At 45.4% G+C, this 19,277-nt stretch overlaps 1 protein-coding gene across 1 annotated transcript; it reads left to right on the plus strand.

The window, feature by feature from the left end:
* The first annotated feature begins 1,681 nt into the window (after positions 1-1,681).
* On the plus strand, positions 1,682-5,852 carry lbx2 (ladybird homeobox 2). The gene is made up of 2 exons (XM_080196940.1): positions 1,682-2,015; positions 5,126-5,852. Exons 1-2 carry the CDS (start codon positions 1,682-1,684, stop codon positions 5,593-5,595), a joined length of 804 nt encoding a protein of 267 aa, XP_080053066.1. The 3' UTR covers positions 5,596-5,852.
* Positions 5,853-19,277: the final 13,425 nt, after the last annotated feature.

Consider the following 19,277-nt stretch of genomic DNA (forward strand, 5'->3'; position numbering starts at 1 on the left):
TTCTTTTCCTTGTTCCCCACCCACCTCGTCCTATGTAACTTGTTCAGCTGGAGGGGCTGGGAGGGGTAAAAAAAATCACTGTTTTGATCACAGTACAAATATTTACACAGCGATTGAAATGATATCTCCACGCATTATAACAAGCTGGTATTGCTGTAATTCTGAGGGTCCTGTAGATGGGCGCGCGATAAGACAGACCTTTTAACATAAATTTGATTTACTGCCTACCTCTTTGTCATCGATCTGAGTTTGCAAACTTTGGAACAAGATTGCAATCGATTCGTCCCGACAATGCTCAAAAGGAGTGGGAAGACGGAGAGAGACAGAGAGAAATTTTAAAATGTATAGGTGATTTATCGACCATTTTAATAGTCTGGATAAAAGGTTTCAGAGTTTACTAATAAGGCCACAGTTTGACTATTAGCACCCCGCTGTGACGTCAGTGAAACTGACAAGTGGAACTGACTTCACCTCCCCCCCAAAACCAAAGACCACGTGGAGACCCCTCCCCACCCCACAGTCCAGTCCCTCTGTCTCCCTGACTCACCCAGACCACCCCCCTCACTCTCCCATCCCTATTCTCTCCCCAATCCCCCCTTCTCCATCTGCCCTTTCTCTCCACCCAGCCGCCCACCTCTCTCTCTCCCTCCCCAACTCACCCATCCGCCATCCTATCTCCCCACCCCCCTCTTCCCCCCACTTCCATAGCCCCCCTCTCCCTCGCCCGCCCCTCAACAACCGACCCCACCCTCCAATCTCCCTTCAACCCATCCTCTCCCATCCTCAACTCAAGCTCTCCACTTGTCCTCACCAACCTCTTCTCCTTCCATCGCTACACATCTCTCCCCCCCACACCCCCCACCCCCCACCACCACCCCCAGTCCCCCCCCCATGCTGAGCAAGTTGGAATCGAATTCCACCAGAGACACCGAGAAACTTATCCAAACTCACACATTCATTCTCAGAGGCACGGCACAATGCGAGAAGGCAGGAGACAGAGAGAGAGAGAGAGAGAGGGGTGGGGAGTAAAAGTTTTCTAAGATTGCTTTAACTCCTCCCATTGCCTTCCTCAATTAATTAATCTAACCGGACTCCTTTTAAGACGCCGTTCACTGGCCAATGGCTCGTTTGCCATTCTGATCATTGATCTCCGTCCAATCAACAATGGGAGTTTTAGCGGCCGGTTTCCCTGCCTAACCCAGTGCCTTGTATTGGCTTCTCCCTCTCCTTGTTAGAGAGGGGCGGGCAGTGGATCAGGAGGGGGAGAGACAGAGTGATCTGAGTGTATGTGTATATGTGTGTGTGTGTGTGTGTGTATGTGTCTCCCTCTCCTCCCCAGGTAAGGTTGACACGATTACAGAGAGAAGAGGCACAATGGTGAATAGAAACTCGGGGCCGTTACTATGTTATCTTCGGGACTCGGAGTGAAGATGCCAGGTTTCAAAGACCCGGGGCTACCTCCAACCTTCATCCTGTGAACTCAACGAAGATTTCAGACTGTTTCTACTTCAACCCATCAGCAGTGTCAAAAGAAATCCAGGGAACATATTCTGTAGGGGGGGGAGGAGGAGGAGGACGACAAAGCGTTTCAAATTAAGAGGGGGGGAAAAATTGAAGGGACAATTCCTTCCCCTCTCCACCCCAGCCAGCCAGCCAACCCCCCCCCCCCCTCCACCTTAGAATGACGTCTGGGTTAAATCTGAAATCCAACCCGGCTTTGCCGCCCCGAATCGAGGAGAGAAGGCGGCGCAGCCCCCAGGATCACTTCCCACCTCCGGCGAACTCCAACAAGCCCCTCACCCCATTCAGCATCGAGGATATCCTCAGCAAACCCTCGGTGAAAAAGAATTCTCATCTGTGTTCCTCCAGTCACTCGGGGACGGCGGACAAAGTGTCCGGGCCCGGAGCTCCCAGAAATGGGCTTCCCTCTCAAGCCTCGCCGCTCTGCGCGCTGGAAGAACTGGCCAGCAAAACTTTTAAGGGTCTGGAGTTGAGTGTGATACAAGCGGCCGAAGGTATTTGAACAAATCCTTTTGTTTCTTAAGGCAGAACACTAATTCTCTATTGGGGGGAGGTGTGTGTGTGTGGGGAGGGGGTGGAGTATTTTTTTAAACGCATTTTTGTTTAAGTTTTCTCGAAATTGATGGCACATCCAAGCTTTAGACAAATGTTCTGGATAACATTTTAAATTAATACTATTTCTCAGTGTGCGTGTGTGTCTGTTTCCAGAATCGGTGGCAGGAGCACGTCTCAAATGCTAACGTACCCGACATTTTTCTTAATGCGTTGGCCCGAACGGGCAAACCGGTTTTCACAAATCCTGCGGACATTTTCTTCTATTTTTCACGGGGACTCAAAAAAAAAACGTAATTATTTCCTCCTGGTTGCATAACCTTTTAATCCGGCTGCACATCTTACTCTGCATCAATTAATTGTTCTTTTTAAAAATAAAAACTTGTAAAAGGTTCTTTTCCATTTCTCTCTCCGAATTGAGATTTAGTTTATTTTAATCATAGTGGGTCTCCGCGTCCATTCAAGCCATTCCTCTTGTGTTATACATGCACCGATATATATGTGTCTATATACATGTGTGTGTGTGTGCGCGTAAAATATATATGTCACATCTATATATAAAAGCATGGTTTGTTGTCTGAACATGCTACATTTAGCTGTGGTTTTGTCTGAGAGGTGTTTGAACATTTTAAGTGCAAACTCTGCTCCCTCTCGCCATCCAACCCCTAAAACAATTACTTCCTAATAATATTTTAATATTTTCGTAATAAGCTCGACTGCGGACAATCTTATATATAAACATTTATATGCACAACCATATATAGATATTCTCGAACATAATAATTGCACAGATATGGACACATGCATATGCACTGGGACTGAAAATATGTCTCAAAAATAATTCCTCTCATTAAATCTCTAATGTAAGAAATATGTTCTCAACAACGGTTTTTTTAAGCATCACGTTTAATTCTTTTAAATGACACTTGAAAATAAAGTCGAGGCTAAAAATCAGGGTGTCTGAAACGACTCGCAGCTGACAGATATATATTGATGAAATGTACATAAATTAAAACTGTATTTTTAAAGTTCTGTACTCCATGACTGCGGTCGACGTCAAGTGTTTTTACAACATGCCGGGAAATGATATTTCCTCAGCTTCAGGGCAAACCGTGAGTTTTTTTTTAAATGAGCGCGATGACTGTTCCATGTTTTGTTTTAATTGATGTAAGGAGAGGTTTTCTTTCCCCGGCTGTGGGATCCAGCAGGTCACCGTAGCCCCACTTGCGAAATTATCTGCAGCAAATGTTGTTTTAAGCTCACACAGGAGAAAAACTGTGTGACAAGACTTGGGGGGAGGGGGGTGGGGGGTGGGGGTGGAGGGCCCACATTGTTCACTCGAATCTCTGTGTATGTGTGTGTGTGTGTGTGTGTGTGAATAGATTCATACCGGTAAGCGAGGGGGGAACTAATTGAGCTTCGGGTCAGCCGTAGCTGTGTAACAGGCACAGAAGGTGTTCCCCTCACCCGGCTCTCTGGACTGCATCAGTTCCCCCAGTCACCTAGCAAGCAAAATCCATTCCCAACCTACCTCCTTGTGTCGCGGGCAAGACCTACATTTAAACACTGCTCCGAATTTCGCTTTTCCTACTATATCATAGATATATCATAGGTGCTTTCCGTGAAATTAAGAAAATGAAAACTAAAGTGTGCGCCTAACTCTGTCCAAATTATAATTTGAAAAAGAAATACACACTTGTGTTGAGGTGTAATTATTGCGTGTTTTCAAGTGTGTTTACATTGGTTTATAATTACCACATCCTCTCTCACGTATCACGTATGTAAATTGCATCTTTCTGGACATTTGCATCATTCTGTGCAATTCATAGTAATTTATATTCATATGTCATTTAAACATACCTTTGATACAAAGTGCATGCCCTGATAGTCCGACAGGCAAATAAGAGTGTAAAAAAAAGTTGATGGACCTCGCACACTTAAGTATACTTCGAAATAGCATTGCTGCTACTTGAGAATGCAGAATGTAAAGAAACATAGAACATTACAGCACAGAACAGGCCCTTCGGCCCTCAATGTTGTGCCGAGCTATGTCCAATCCCGAGGTCAAGCTATCCCACTCCCTATACTGTATAGTATACTGCATAGCGTACTGTACAGTAAATATCATTCTCTACACTGACTGCAGATCATATTATCCTTTCTGTGTGTATTAACTATAGAATCGACCTGACTGCCCGTACACAGTTCTATCAGTGTCCACCGGGAGATTTTCCAACATTTTCTGTATTTTTTTTCTTGTGTATAGAATTTGGAAAATCACTGTTGGTGGCATATATCTGTAACCAACTTCCTATTCTCTGATATTCTCTGATAGGTTAAAAAAAGTTTATTTATTTATTAGTCACAAGTAGGCTTACATTAACACTGCAATGAAGTTACTGTGACAGTCCAAAATAAAACACAATATCAGGTTTGTCAGTGATGTTGTCAGTAATTTCATTAGGATGGGTTTTTTTGTAAATAAGCAGGGAAAGGGGAACCAGGAGGAAAGCTAAAATAGACTAGTTGAGTGCATTATGTATTTTTAGTGATTTGTTGGAGATTGTTTTGTGTGTATGTAAAGGTGTGTGTATGTGTGTAATGTTTTGTGTGTATGTAAAGATGTGTGTGTAATGTTTTGTGTGTGTACAGATGTGTGTGTATGTGATGTTTTGTGTGTGTGTACAGATGTGTGTGTATGTGATGTTTCGTGTGTGTGTACAGATGTGTGTGTGTAATGTTTTGTGTGTGTAAAGATGTGTGTGTAAAGATGTGTGTGTGTAATGTTTTGTGTATATGTAAAGATGTGTGTGTGTAATGTTTTGTGTGTGTGTAAAGATGTGTGTGTGTGTGTAATGATGTGTGTGTGTGTGTAATGATGTGTGTGTGTAATGTTTTGTGTGTGTGTAATGTTTTGTGTGTGTGTAAAAGATGTGTGTGTGTAAAAGATGTGTGTGTGTGTGTAATGTTTTGTGTGTATTAAAGATGAGTGTGTGTCGTTTTGCACAACTTGCAAATATTATGTGACAAATCTCCCTCTTTATTATCCAAGGTCGGGACCATGTCACGACGTTTGGCCAGAGACAGACCTCCAAGAAGAGGCGAAAGTCCCGCACTGCCTTCACCAACCATCAGATCTACGAGCTGGAGAAGCGGTTCCTCTACCAGAAGTACTTGTCCCCCGCAGACAGGGATCAGATAGCCCAGCAACTGGGGCTGAGCAACGCGCAGGTGATCACCTGGTTCCAGAACAGGAGGGCCAAACTGAAACGCGACCTGGAGGAGATGAAAGCCGACGTGGAGTCCCTCAAAAAGCTGCCGCCCCAGCAACTGGAGAAGCTGGTGCACATGGAGGTGTTCCCGGAGGACGGCGCCGGCTCCAAGTGCGAGAGCTCGGAACTTTCCCCCAAACTGTCCCCGGTGGCCGGCCTGGGGCCCTTCCCCAGCTCGCCCCAGTGCTCCTCCAGAGACCAGACGACGGACGAATTCTCGGAAGACGAGGAAATTGAAGTGGACGATTGAACTGAGGTCAAATTAATCTATATTTAAATACGCATATTATATCGCAGAGGAGAGAGAAGCGGGGGTAACTCTTTAAACACACAAAACAAAAACAGGGAACAAACTTTGCCAGAGGCCGGGAGAAGGACCTCTGTCCCTTGTTAAAACTTTAAGGTTGGGAATGGCTGCACGCGTTGTCGAATCTATCCAAAGGCGCAGATAGATATGGACAGAAGGGGATATAGACTTGTCTCTCCCTTGTGTTGTATGTAAGAAGATTAATCGGTTCAATTTGTTCTGGGGGGGTGAAATGGGGGTGGGTGGGGGAACTGAGTGCAATTTTACACATTTATTAATTATAGGCCGGTTTATCCTTTTCCCTGTTTGCTTTAATTCGATCCAGTAAAACGCGCAAAAAAACCCCCCAGAAATCCGCTGTTGTAACTGGTTAGCAGCCCCAGCCTGTTAATAATCTTTATTTTATATATATATATAAATATGTATAAAAATCCTCCGGCCGACACGCGGTTAATTTATCTGGCAGGATTGCGAAGGGAGCGGGATTAAGATCAAAATTTGCTGATTTTCAATTCATTTTTTCCCCCCGTGTAAGAATCTAATTTGTGGATGCGGTTACTTAATTCGTGGGTGCAGACCTCCCACTCTCCCCCCACCCCCCCCAACTCCAAAAACAAATATAAAAAAACAAGGTCCCCCAGTTTCTGTTTCCTCCTCTGCCGCAGAAACTTTTGAATGACTTAATCGAGTGCATCATTTAAATTATTGAAGCGTTCTTAAACTGACAGAGGGAGGGGGATTGGCACGATGGCTGTGTGTATATATTTTGAATAAAATCAGAAAAGGTGAATTATAGAAAGCGGTATGCGCTCCTCTCTCTTTTTTAAAACGTGGAATGAGAAGGATGGTTCTAATCTTGCTCAAGATTCGTTTGCGGGGTTTCCAGCCCCCACTCCTAGTCCTTTAGAGCTGCTATTTAGTGCCTTACTTACTGTAAGATCTCGACCGTTCGATGATTAGTTAATGTGAACGGTTTTGAGGCCCCGCCGATAAATGACTTATTCAATCTCGTCAACCAGAGACAAATGGGTAGACGGACTGCCTGGTGGTGTGTATTTACTGTGGTCAGGATTTTCCCCGGCCCTGGGTGTTTGCTGTCTTAGCCTCTCAATCACCTCAACAAGCCCGAATCCCTGCCAGGGTCAAACTTTGAGACCACTTCCGCCCACCCCACCCCCGTCCAATCTCGATCGGCCCATCGAGTCTCCAAAAGAGCATCTTACTCAGGCTAACCTTCGGACACTACGGGGCAATGGTCGCTCGCCCTAACCTGCACATCTTGCACACTAAGGGACAATCTACCATGGCTAATCCCCTTAACCTGCACATCTTGCACACTAAGGGACAATCTACCATGGCTAATCCCCTTAACCTACACATCTTGGACACTAAGGGGCAATTTATCATGGCCATTCTCCCTAGCCTGCACATCTTGGCCCACAATTTGCCATGGCTAATCCCTTAACCTGGACGTCTTGGATACTAAAGGACAATTTAGCCCGGCCAATCCCTCTAACCTGCTCATTTTTTGGATTGTGGGAGGAAACCCATTCAGACATGGGGAGGACGTGTAAACTCCACTCACCCAAGGCCGGATTCGAATCTGGCTCCGAGCACGGAATGGGGGGGGGGGGGGAGGGTCCACCACCAACAATGTACCTGGATTTGGTGCAAAATTGATTGTGGGGCTTGTCCCTACGGAGGCAGAGCCATTCATTGCAGGTGGAGAGCTTTCCCGGAGAGATAGTGGGGCAGCATCTGTGAGAGAGCAAAGACTCTCCACTCTCACTGGTTAGCCTAGCCTGCAATTAGAATCAAGAGAATCATGGAACGCAGGAAAGGCCATTCGACCCACCGTGCCTGTGCCAGCCCCGTGAAGCTCTCCAGACGGTACTGTCCATCTCACAACCACTCACTGACTAAAGAAAGCATGTAACTTCATTGGCGTTTCTGCTCCCTTCGCCAACTTCCACATCAATTCTCCAAGTACACTTCCAAGAGTTGTAAACTAATTAAATCGGGACTGGGCAGTGCAAGTTCACTTTGATTAGCGAGTCAACATATTTTTGCTGTATATATATATACACACTCTCAGGTGGGCCCATTCATTGCACAGTGCAAGTTGTAGAAGACTGTTACCGAGCGGGCAACAAATGAAACTGTGTTCAAAGAGTCTGAGCGTGTAATGGATGCATTTAAATATATACACGTGGGGGTTGGGGGGGGGGGCGCGGAGAGGCAGAGAAAAAGAAACGAAATGGAACTGGTGAAAGAATGAGTGTTTTGTGCATCTGATAAATGGAGATATAGAGTGTCCCCTGTAAACAATTAGCAGCGTCCAGTTTCAAACCCATTCTCTCGCTATGAAAAATACTTTAGACATGAGGCGAGACTGGGGGGTAGGGAGGGGGAAATAAAATCCGAAGTGGGTGGGGAAGTGGTGTTGGGTGTGTGTGAGAGAGAGAGAAGAGGGTTAAATCCATTTATCCCGGGGAAAGTCCTTCGCTCCTTAAGGAGTGTTTGTGTAGCGACTGTGATCCGATTCACACACGGGGCTGGACTGGGACAAGAGCTGGGGAAGGAAGAGGCGGTGAGGGGAACACGGTGCCGTTTGGACACACAAACACACACACACACACACACACACACATAACATCGCCTGAAAGCAGCCCGGCGCCATATGTTCGTTAAACTTCGCTAACACAGCTCCAGTCCATGTTGATGGATTGTCAACCCCGCCTCTCCTCCCCGTTTAACAATTTCTCTACAGCCCAGCAGTAATCCAGATCCCCTATCTGCCGAACATCTGTGCTGCCCTGCTTTGCTTTTTAAAGAAGATACAGAGACAGAGAAAAAAAAACCGCCCATGAATAACAAATTGATTCGCTCGGGGTTGGGGCAATGAATACAATTCCGGCTGCATCTCCGCGCGGGGATCGCTCTTGTTCACTTCCCCTGCACTGCGAAAGACCAGTGTTTCTCTCTTTCTCTAACAAGAGAGACGTTCCCCCCCCCCCACCCTGCAACTCCTCCCGTCCCCCAAAATAAAGTAAAACTTGTGGTCCCATTAAATTAAGACGTTCGCGTACAATAAATGTCAGTCTCTCTGTGTGTAGTCAGTCAGGGGCGAGGCACATTAGATCCGACACACACACACACACACACAGACAGATAGAACTATTCGTGTCCAGTAAATTACTCCGGTCAAAAGTGCGGAAATTGTTCAAAGAATATCGACCAGTGCAGCAACCGCGTCCTCCCTGACTGCTTTATATTCGTTCTTGCCTCGTTTTTATGTTAACTATTTCACGTTTTAATATCCACTTCTGTCCGTCCTCATTGCAAACTTACAGAGAGTAGATAGCGGGACACTGCAATTTCAGTTCCCCGCGTTACTTGAGTGAGATGATTGCTCTGTCCTGTTGATTCTTAAAAATAAAAATTAGAATATTTATCTGAATTGGGAATACCCAACATGGAGTAAACCATTCACAGGTACAACTGGAATTTCTGGATTCTTTCCTCTCCTGCCACAGTCTCACATTCTGATTTTAAAAAAATAAAATATTTGCAGTTGTTTAAAAGAGGGTGATATTTTGACCATGCACACTTTGCCAATCGTCTATAGGATGAGGGGTGGCTCCCTGGTGTAGGGACTGAGAGATAGTGGTCTGAAGAAGAGTTATATTTGACTCCAAACGTTGACTCTACTTCTCTCTCCACTGATGCTGCCGGAATTTGCTGAGTGTCGCCACCCGCCCCACCCCCAGCATTTTCTGTTTTTATTTCACCCATCCGCAGTATTTCTGTTTTTTATTCGACAAGATGTCACCTGCTTCCAAGGATAGCACTGGACAAAGTTTTAAGTATCTACGACAGAGTCCTGCAGAGGACAAAATTCGGTGCTTTTAGAGTTACCCAATTAATTCTCCGTACTCCCCCGCCAAGCCTCACAAATATAGTTCCAGTGTTCACACAACTTCCCTTTGGCAAGGTGTGATTGAACCTTCCTGGGCCGTTCCAGCCCAGAATACATTGCTCTGAAAAAAATAACTCAGGTTTAGTTTTTGTATGCCAGTTTGTATCCTTTGCTTGCTGACGCTCTGAAGTAGTTTCTTCCGATTTACTGTGTTAAAACCTCTTCATCACCGTTCGGGTCGTCTCAAATTAAATCACTGGATCCCTACAGCGCAGAAAGAAGCCACCGAGTCTACACTGATCACAATCCCACCCCAGCCCTATCCCCCGAACCCCACCTATTTACCCCTGACACTAAGGGACAATTTAGCATGGCCAGTCAACCTAACACTCACTCATCTTTGTAGTAGTATACGTAGGAACGGGATCATCCTTCCCCCAGAAACCCCCCCCCCCCACCCCCCGGCCCCCTCACCCATTTTAACCCTTCACAGGCAAAGTTGCACACCCCAAACCGGCCACGGGCAAATGGCAAAGTTGTTACTCGACACGATCTTACAAACAACCCAAGTGTTGCTGCTTTGGAGCTGGCTTCATTTTCCCTGCACACATGAGGGCTGATGCGAGGGCCGATCCTGCCTTATATCGACCAGGTCCCTTATTTCTCAAGCTCTCGGAAGTTCTTCTGGGAAGAAGGATGGGGGAGTGGGTGGGTAGAGAGGGAATGATTGCAGCATTACCATAGAACCCAACAGTGCAGAAGGAGGCTATTCGGCCCATTGAGTCTGAACCGATCGCCCAGGCCCTATCCCCACAGCCCCACGCATTTACCATAGCTAGTCCCCCTGACACTGAAGGGAATTTAGCATGGCCAATCCACATAGCTGGCACAGCTTTGGACTGTGGGAGGAAACCAGAGCACCTGAAGGAAACCCACACAGACACGGGGAGAACATGCAAACGCCACACAGTGATTGCCCAATTGTGTTATTGTGTAATAGTCTCTACTTTCTCATGGCAGAGAGCGTGGAGGTGTTTGTAACATTGGTCATTGGTGAGGGTCTTTGTTACAACCTGGGAATGGCTGCTTTGGTGGCCAGAGCATACCAGATGGAAGATTATTGACAAAAAAGAATCGGGGTGGATTGAGGAAACATTTATTTCAACACAGCCTGGCCTGGATTGCGTCGCTTTGGAAAAAAGGGGAGCAGATCCTATAGTAACTTCCCAAAGGGAGTGGGATAAATGCCTGGGAAAGAGAACATTGACAGGATGGTGTGGAATTAGGAGAGAGTACACTCTTTGGAAAACTCATCTGAAGAAGTTGGCATGGACAAGTTGGGGCAGAATAGCTTCATCCTGCCTCAATTTCTAACTGGACAACACAGAAATCCTGGACAATCCCACACTGTGTATCCTAGGAATTCTCCAGTCATAGAAACATAGAAAATAGAAACAGGAATAGCCATTTGGCCCTTCGAGACTGTTCCACCATTCATTATGATCATGGCTGATCATCAAATTCAATATCCTGATCCCCCCTTCCTCCTATATCCCTTGATCCCTCCAGCCCCAAGAGCTTTATCGAATTTCTTCTTGCAATCAGCCAAAGTTTTGGCCCCAACTACATTCTTTGGTAGTGAATTCCACACATACACCACCCTCTGGGTGAAGAAATTTCTCCTCACCTCAATTCTAAAAGGTTTACCCCTTATCCTCAAGCTATGCCCCCTAGTTCTGGACTCCATTTCTGAATCCATGCTGTCTAATCCTGTTTGAGTTTTATATGTTGTGAGAGATCCCCTCTCACTCTTCAAAACTCCAATGAATATAGTAATCCTAACTGACTTAATCTCTTCACGGCCACCCTCCCCTACTTTCACAGGGATTCTGACTGCTTTGCCATTGCTGGCAATCCTTCTCTCCCCGCCCCCACCCCCACCCCACCGCAACCCAGAGGTGTTTTTTTATCTATGCAGATGACCCTCCCAGATAGTCGCCAAGTATGGGAAAATGGCTCAAAAACTACAGTCAACTAGAACATTTAAGTTTATTGATTGGTGTCGCAAGTAGGCTTACATTAACACTGTAATGAAGTTACTGTCAAAATCCCCAAGTTGCCACATTCCAGCTGTTCAGATACACTAAGGGGGAATTTGGCATGGCCAGTGCACCCAAACAGCACGTCCTTTGGACTGTGGGAGGAAACCGGAGCACCCGGAGGAAACCCACTCCGACAAAGAGAAAATGTACAGACTCCACGCAGGCAGTGACCCAAGCCAGGAATCGAATCCGGGACCCTGGTGCTGTGAGACAGCAGTGGGAACCACTGTGCCACTATGCCACCCAATATAAAGGGGCCAATGTAAAAAAAAATCCCCTGTGAGACTGTTTGTTTATTTATTAGTGTCACAAATAGGCTTACATTAACACTGCAATGAAGTTACTTTGAAAATCCTCTAGTTGCCACACTCCGGCACCTGTTCAGGTACACTGAGGGAGTGAGCAGAGCCTGGAACAGATATATATATATTTCTTAAAAACTACACATTTATATTATATGTATGTGTGTGTGTGTGTAGTGTGTGTGTGTGTGTGTGGAAAGGTCTTGCTAGGATTGGCACCTGTGGGTTTCTTCAGTCTGCAGTGGGTTTCTATGTCGCTAGCTACGTTACAGAAAGCACGAACTGAATCAAGCTGAGTGCAGCGAGATTTTATACATAAACAGATCTAAACACTCCTTTCACACACTGGTGTGCAACCAAATCCAATACTTCCCACCGTCCCTTCATTGTGTTCCCACAATCCGTGCAGGAAAGCTTTACCGCTGTCCAATGTTTGCTACATTCTTTTTCTATGAAAGCAGACCCTAATTTAATTCCCCTCTTGGCGTCGCTCGCACACTTTCAGCAGCTCCCCTGTCCCTCAAGGTTCTCAATCCTACCTCCGTATGGCAAGACGCAACCCAGCAAGAGGGGACTATCCAGCCCCTTCAGCTCCTTGCCCACCTCCACCCTAGTTCCATTTACCCCCTTCACCTCGTTATCCCTCGATGATATTAAGGAGTGAAACCTCTCATGTCTTAGGTCTTAAAGTCTTCAATTATCCCCCTACGGGTGCACCAAGTTCCAGGCCCGTCTCTGTGCGCATTGCTTAAGGATCTGCTTCTTATTTTTAAAGGTGATGTTTCCTTATCCCTGAGCAATAACTACTTGTGTTTGTCTTGGCACCTTCAAGTCCTGCAAGATGCTTCATTCTATTATAGTTGATACCAAGCCATCTTAGGAAATATTAAGTCAGATTGGGAGGCACGGTAGCACAGTGGTTAGCACTGCTGCTTCACAGCTCCAGTGTTCCTGGGTTCGATTCCCGGCTCGGGTCTGCGTGGAGTTTGCACATTCTCCTCGTGTCTGTGCGGGTTTCCTCCCCCAGTCCAAAGATGTGCGGGTTAGGTTGATTGGCCATGCGAAGAAATTGCCCCTTAGTGTCCAGGGATGCATAGGTTAGAGGGGATTAGTGGGTAAAATATATGGGGGTAGGGCCTGAGTGGGATGGTGTTCGGTACAGACTCGATGGGCCGAATTTCTGCACTGTAGGGATCTATGATTGAATCCTCTCCTGTAGCTTGGCGAAAGACTTAGATGTTAAGGTCTTACAAGTGGAGGGAGAGGGGTAGAGATACGGGGAGGCGTACAGGGGGTTTGTAGAGAGTCGGGTCCTGACATGGCCACACAAGAGACCAGGATTGGTGACAGAGCTGCAGGAGAGGCCACGGAAAGATTTGGAAGCAAGGGTTAAAAAAATGTTCAAATCGACTGCCGTTCCCTCACTTCCAAGAGTCACGAAAGCAAAACTCAAACCCAATCCTCCTGTGTGTTAATCGGTGTCTGCACTGTCAGAGCTTCTGAGTTTTAACCCTGTGAGCTCAGGGAGACGAGGTTACATCGCCCGGGTGGAAGGGTCGCAAGGTTACCCCATCCTGAGATCAGAGAATCCAGTGACCCTCAAGCAAAGGCCACTTATTCCATTCGAATGAACGACGCCAAAAACATCAGCGATCAGAGATCTGATACAACGTTCTGGCATCTGTTTCCTGCCGTTTTAATTGCATTTATTTCAGAGATGGACACACAAGGCTAGCACGGGCTTATAAAACAAGGGTATGTTTGCTGAGAGTTGTGACAGAGATGTTGACTGTAACAAATATCAGCATTTTGATCCACGGCACTCCTGTGATTAAATGCAGGGAAGCTGCTTTTAGCTGGAGTTTGTGTAAAGGCAGCCCTCATCTCCAGCAAGGAGGAGCTTCAGATTTATAACAGGAAACCTCGCTGTCTTCCACAATTGTGCAATTTTATGACTGCATGCGATTGAGTGCGTTCCTTTTCAGAAAACTCAAGATGCAACTTCAACGATTTTACCAAGCTCCCGAAGAGGCAGAACGGAAGCGGCTGAATGGTCTCCGTCCATGATCCGAGATTGAGAGCTTCAGTAGTTTCGGGGCAATTAGGGAATGTGTTGGTGTGTGAGAAATCGCCTGACACCTAAGCTCACGCACCCACATTCAAACTCATATACACACACTCAAATTTATACACTCAAACTTATACACTCACACTCAAACTTATACACTCAAATTTATACATTCAAACTCATACACTCAAATTTATACACTCAAACTTATACACTCACACTCAAACTTATACACTCAAACTTATACATTCAAACTCATACACTCAAACTTATACACACACTCAAACTTATACACTCACACTCATACACACACTCAAACTCATACACTCACACAAACTCTTACACTCAAAGTCACACTCAAACTCTTACAATCAAACTCATACATTCACACTGAAACTCTAATACTCATAAGAACATAAAAACATAAGAAATAGGAGCAGGAATAGGCCATCTAGCCCTTCCAAGATTATGGCTGATCTGAAGTGGATCAGTTCCACTTTCCCACTTTCTCCCATTACCTTTAATTCCCTTGTCTATCAGAAACCTATCTACCCGTGACTTAAATATATTCAACGAGGTAGCCTCCACCACTTCAATGGGCAGAGAATTCCAGAGATTCACCACCCTCTGAGAGAAGAAGCCCCTCCTCAACTCTGATCTAAACTGCACCCTGCACCCCCCCCCCCCCCCCCTTATTTTGAGGCTGTGCCCTCTAGTTCTGCTATCCTTTCTAAGCGGGAAGAATCTCTCTACCTCTACCCTATCTAGCCCCTTCATTATCTTATATGTCTCTATAAGATCCCCCCTCAGCCTTCTAAACTCCAACGAGTACAGACCCAGTCTACTCAATCTCTCGTCATAAGCTAACCCCCTCATCTCTGGTATTAGCCTGGTGAACTTCTCTGTGCTCCCTCCAAGGCCAATATATCCTTTCGCAAATGCGGGGACCAAAACTGCATGCAGTACTCCTTTTCATACTCATACTCAAACTCTTAACACACATTCAAACTCACACACACACACACACACTCAAACTCTTACATTTAAACTCATACACCCATTCACACACAATCAAACTCAAATTCATGTTCCTGTATATCAACAGATAAAGACACAAACCCAGCTTGCATTTATGTAAAAGGACAAGTTGCCACAGTCCTAGATGACTGCGGACTGGTCAAATCACAGAATCATACAACATTGAAAAGACCCTTCAGCCCATCAAATCTGCAGAGAGAAACATCTAATTCCATCTGCCAGCACTTGGCCCATAGCCCTGAATGTTATGACGTGCCAAGTGCTCAAGCAGATACTTTTTAGAGGGTGCAAGATAACCCGCCTCTACCACCTCCCAGGCAACGCATTCCAGACTGTCATCACCCTCTGGGTGAAAAAGGTTTTCCTCATATCCCCCTAAACCTCCTGCCTTGTCCCTCACCTTGAACTTGTGCCCCCTCCCGCCACCCCCCCACTCCGTGACTGACCTTTCAACTAAGGGGAACAGCTGTTCCTTATCCACTCTGCCCATGTCTCTCATTGTCTTGTACATCTCGATCAGGTCACCCCTCAAAGGGGAGAGTTGACTGGTGGTGATTTTAATCTGAGGATCACCAGGCAGAGGGGTATGGCTGAGGAAACAGAGCCTTCAGCCAGTAAGGGAATGGAATCTACGCTGTTGATGTCGCTCTGCGTCACAGATCAGCCACACAACAAATTGGAACAACCAACTTAATAGCACGTTTAACATAACAAAATGGCCCAAGGCACTTTACAGGAACATTATAAAGCATTGTAAAATATTTCAAAAGTTATTTGACGCATCAAGAGACGTTAAGGTGGATTACCAAAAGCCTGGTCAATTAGAAAATGGTCTTGGAGTGTTTTAAATTGGGGAGGGATGGGTATTGGAGAGATGTGCATTCATACATTTACACGTTCACACTCATTGCATTCACACTTACATATTCATGCATATACACTCACTCACACACTCAGTGATACACTCACACATTAGCACTGACTCATACATTCACACATTCACACTCACTCGCACACACGTACAGACCCACAGTCACTCATACTCTATCATTCACTCACAGATGCATTCATTCCCACTCTAGCAAACGTACATTAATTGACACACATTTGTTCATCCACACATAAACACTAACACATACATCTGTTTATGTACAACTTAATATATAAGCTTTCAATCAAACTGACTCTTATATTAACAGTGATGTGTTTTTATCGGCGCTGTAATTTCTGTGATATGTAAGGATGAGTCAACAGTGCTATGGGCAGGCCTCCTGCAGACTGGGAGTATTTGCTCCCATTCCATTGAGTCTACAGGACAGGATCAGGCCAGTCGGCTCAATTGGGCTGTGTCAGTATTTATGCTCCACATGAGGCTCCACCGACCCTTCTTCATCTCCCCCCATTAGCATATCTTTCTATTTCTTCCTCCCTCATGTATGTACCTAGTTTCCTCTTCAATGTATTCACCTCAACCACTCACTGAGATGGTGAGTTCCACATCCTCATCACTCACTGGGTAAAGAGCTTTCTCCTGAAATTTCTATTGGGTTATTGAACCCCTTCATAATCTTAAAGACTCCCATCACCCTCCCGTCTTCTCTTTTCTAGAGAAAAGCAGCCCAAGCCTTTCCTGGGGGTTAAATGCTCTCAGATCTGAGATTATTTTTGTGAATCTTCACCTTGGTGACTGACTGTGTAGAGCCTGCACAGCCCCGTGACCTTGTGAGTTTCCTCCGGGTGCTCTGGTTTCCTCCCACAGTCTGAAAGGTGTGCTGGTTAGGTGCATTGGCCATTCAAAAAGAATTCTCCCTCAGTGTACCCCAACAGGTGTCGGTATGTGGGAATTAGGGATTCTCACAGTAACTTCATTGCCGTGTTAATGCAAGTCTACTTGTGACTAATAAATAAAAAATTTAAAAAATCAACTTTGCTCTGAAGAGTACATCAGGAACAAAGTCAGAATCCAGAGTGTCAGTAGCCCTGACACTTCCAGATTTATATTTATTTCTGGTTAGGTGCATTGGCCATGCTAAATTCTCCCTCAGTGTACCCGAACAGGTACCGGAGTGTGGCGACTAGGGAATTTCCACACAGGGTTTTCACACAAAGGGGGGTGAGTGGCTAGACAAGCTGCCAGAGGTAGTAGTGGAGGTTGCGGGTACAGTTTTGTCTTTTAAAAAGCATTTAGATGTGGAACAAGCTGCCGGAGGCATCTTTTTTGTATCTTTTTCCCATTGGGAAAAAGTCTGAGGTCACTGACCCAAGAACAGCTTATTCACTGGGTAAGATGGGTATAGAGGGATATGGGCCAAATGCGAGCAACTGGTTAAAAACAATGGACAGCATGGACATGTTGGGCCAAAGGGCCTGTTTCCATGCTGTAAACCTCTCTCATTCTACCACTCTATAACTTCATTGCAGTGTTAATGTAAGCCTGCTTGTGATACTAATAAATAAACTTTTTTAAAATACTGGCTGGAGAAGTCAAAGGTTGACTATGGGAGAAAACAGGACAATTTTATTTTAATTCACTTTTATCCATCAGCACTCAAGACTCATGGAATCTATTCCCTACTCGGCACGGTAGCACAGTGGTTAGCACTGCTGCTTCACAGCTCCAGGGTCCTGAGTTTGATTCCCGGCTCAGGTCACTGTCTGTGTGGAGTCTGCACGTTCTCCTCGTGTCTGCATGGGTTTCCTCTGGGTACTCTGGTTTCCTCCCACAGTCCAAAGATGGGCGGGTTAGGTTGATTGGTCATGCTAAGAAATTGCTTCTTAGTGTCCAAGGATGCTTAGGTTAGATGGATTAGTGGGTATAATATGTAGGGTAATGGGGGTAGGGCCTGGGTGGGATTGTGTTCGGTGCAGACTCAATGGGCTGAAGGGCCTCTTTCTGCACTGTAGGGTTCTATGATTCTATGATTCTACTCAGCTAATGGCAGTTCTCGAACAGGGTTATTGTATTGATAGGGAACCATGGTTAGACCACATTGAGTGTACTATGTGCAGTTCTGATCATCATATTTTAATAAATATTTCACCATATTTTAAGAATGATATAGAGGCACTGGAGAGGGTGACAAAACCAGAAATGTGTGGGTTTACAAATCAGGACATCAAGAAATATCTGTGGAACTCACTATCACAGAAAATAGTTGAGGCTAAAGTGGTGTGTCATTTTGATTTGATTTCATTTATTAATATCACATATTTCAGGATAGAGTGAAAAGTATTGTTTCTTGCACACTATACAGACAAAGCATACTGATCATAGAGAAGGAAAAGAGAAAATGCAGAAAGTAGTGTTACAGTCATAGCTAGGGTGTAGAGAAAGATCAACTTAGTGCAAGGTAGGTCCATTCAAAAGTCTGATGGCTGCAGTGAATAAGCTGTTCTTGAGGCAGTTGGTACGTGACCTCCCAATGGGAAAAAGATATGAAAAAGATACCTCCGGCAGCTTGTTCCACACACTCACCACCCTCTGTGTGAAAACATTTCCCATCTGAATCCTTTTGTATCTCTACCACTCACCTTAAACCTATGCCCTCTAGTTTTAGACTCCCTTATCGTTGGGAAAAGATATTGACCTTATCTATGCCTGTTATTATTTTATAGACCTCTATAAGATCACCCCTCAGCCTTCTACACTCCAGAGAAAAAAATCCCAGTCTATTCAGCCTCTCCTTATAACTCAAACCATCAAGTCCCGGTAGCATCCTAGTAAATCCTTTCTGCACTCTTTCTAGTTTAATAATATCCTTTCTATAATGGGGTGACCTGAACTGTACACGTTATTCCAAGTGTGGTCTTACCAATGTCTTGTACAACTTCAACAAGACATCCCAACTCCTGTATTCACTGTTCTGACCAATGAAACCAAGCATGCTGAATGCCTTCTTCACCATCCTGTGACTCCACTTTCAAGGAGCTATGAGCCAGTACCCCTAGATCCCTTTGTTCTATAACTCTCCCTAATACCCTACCATTAACTGAGTAAGTCCTGCCCTGGTTCATAAGAACATAAGAACATAAGAAATAGGAGCAGGAGTAGGCCATCTAGCCCTTCGAGCCTGCCCCGCCATTCAAGAAGATCATGGCTGATCTGTCGTGGCTCAGTTCCACTTTCCCGCCCTCTCCCCATAACCCTTAATCCCCTCTCATCAAAAATCCCCTCTCTTATCGATCTATCAAAGTGC

This window comes from Carcharhinus amblyrhynchos, chromosome 1 (genome assembly GCF_965287045.1).
Source record: "Carcharhinus amblyrhynchos chromosome 1, sCarAmb.v2.hapA, whole genome shotgun sequence".
In the NCBI taxonomy this organism is placed as follows: Eukaryota; Metazoa; Chordata; class Chondrichthyes; order Carcharhiniformes; family Carcharhinidae; genus Carcharhinus; species Carcharhinus amblyrhynchos.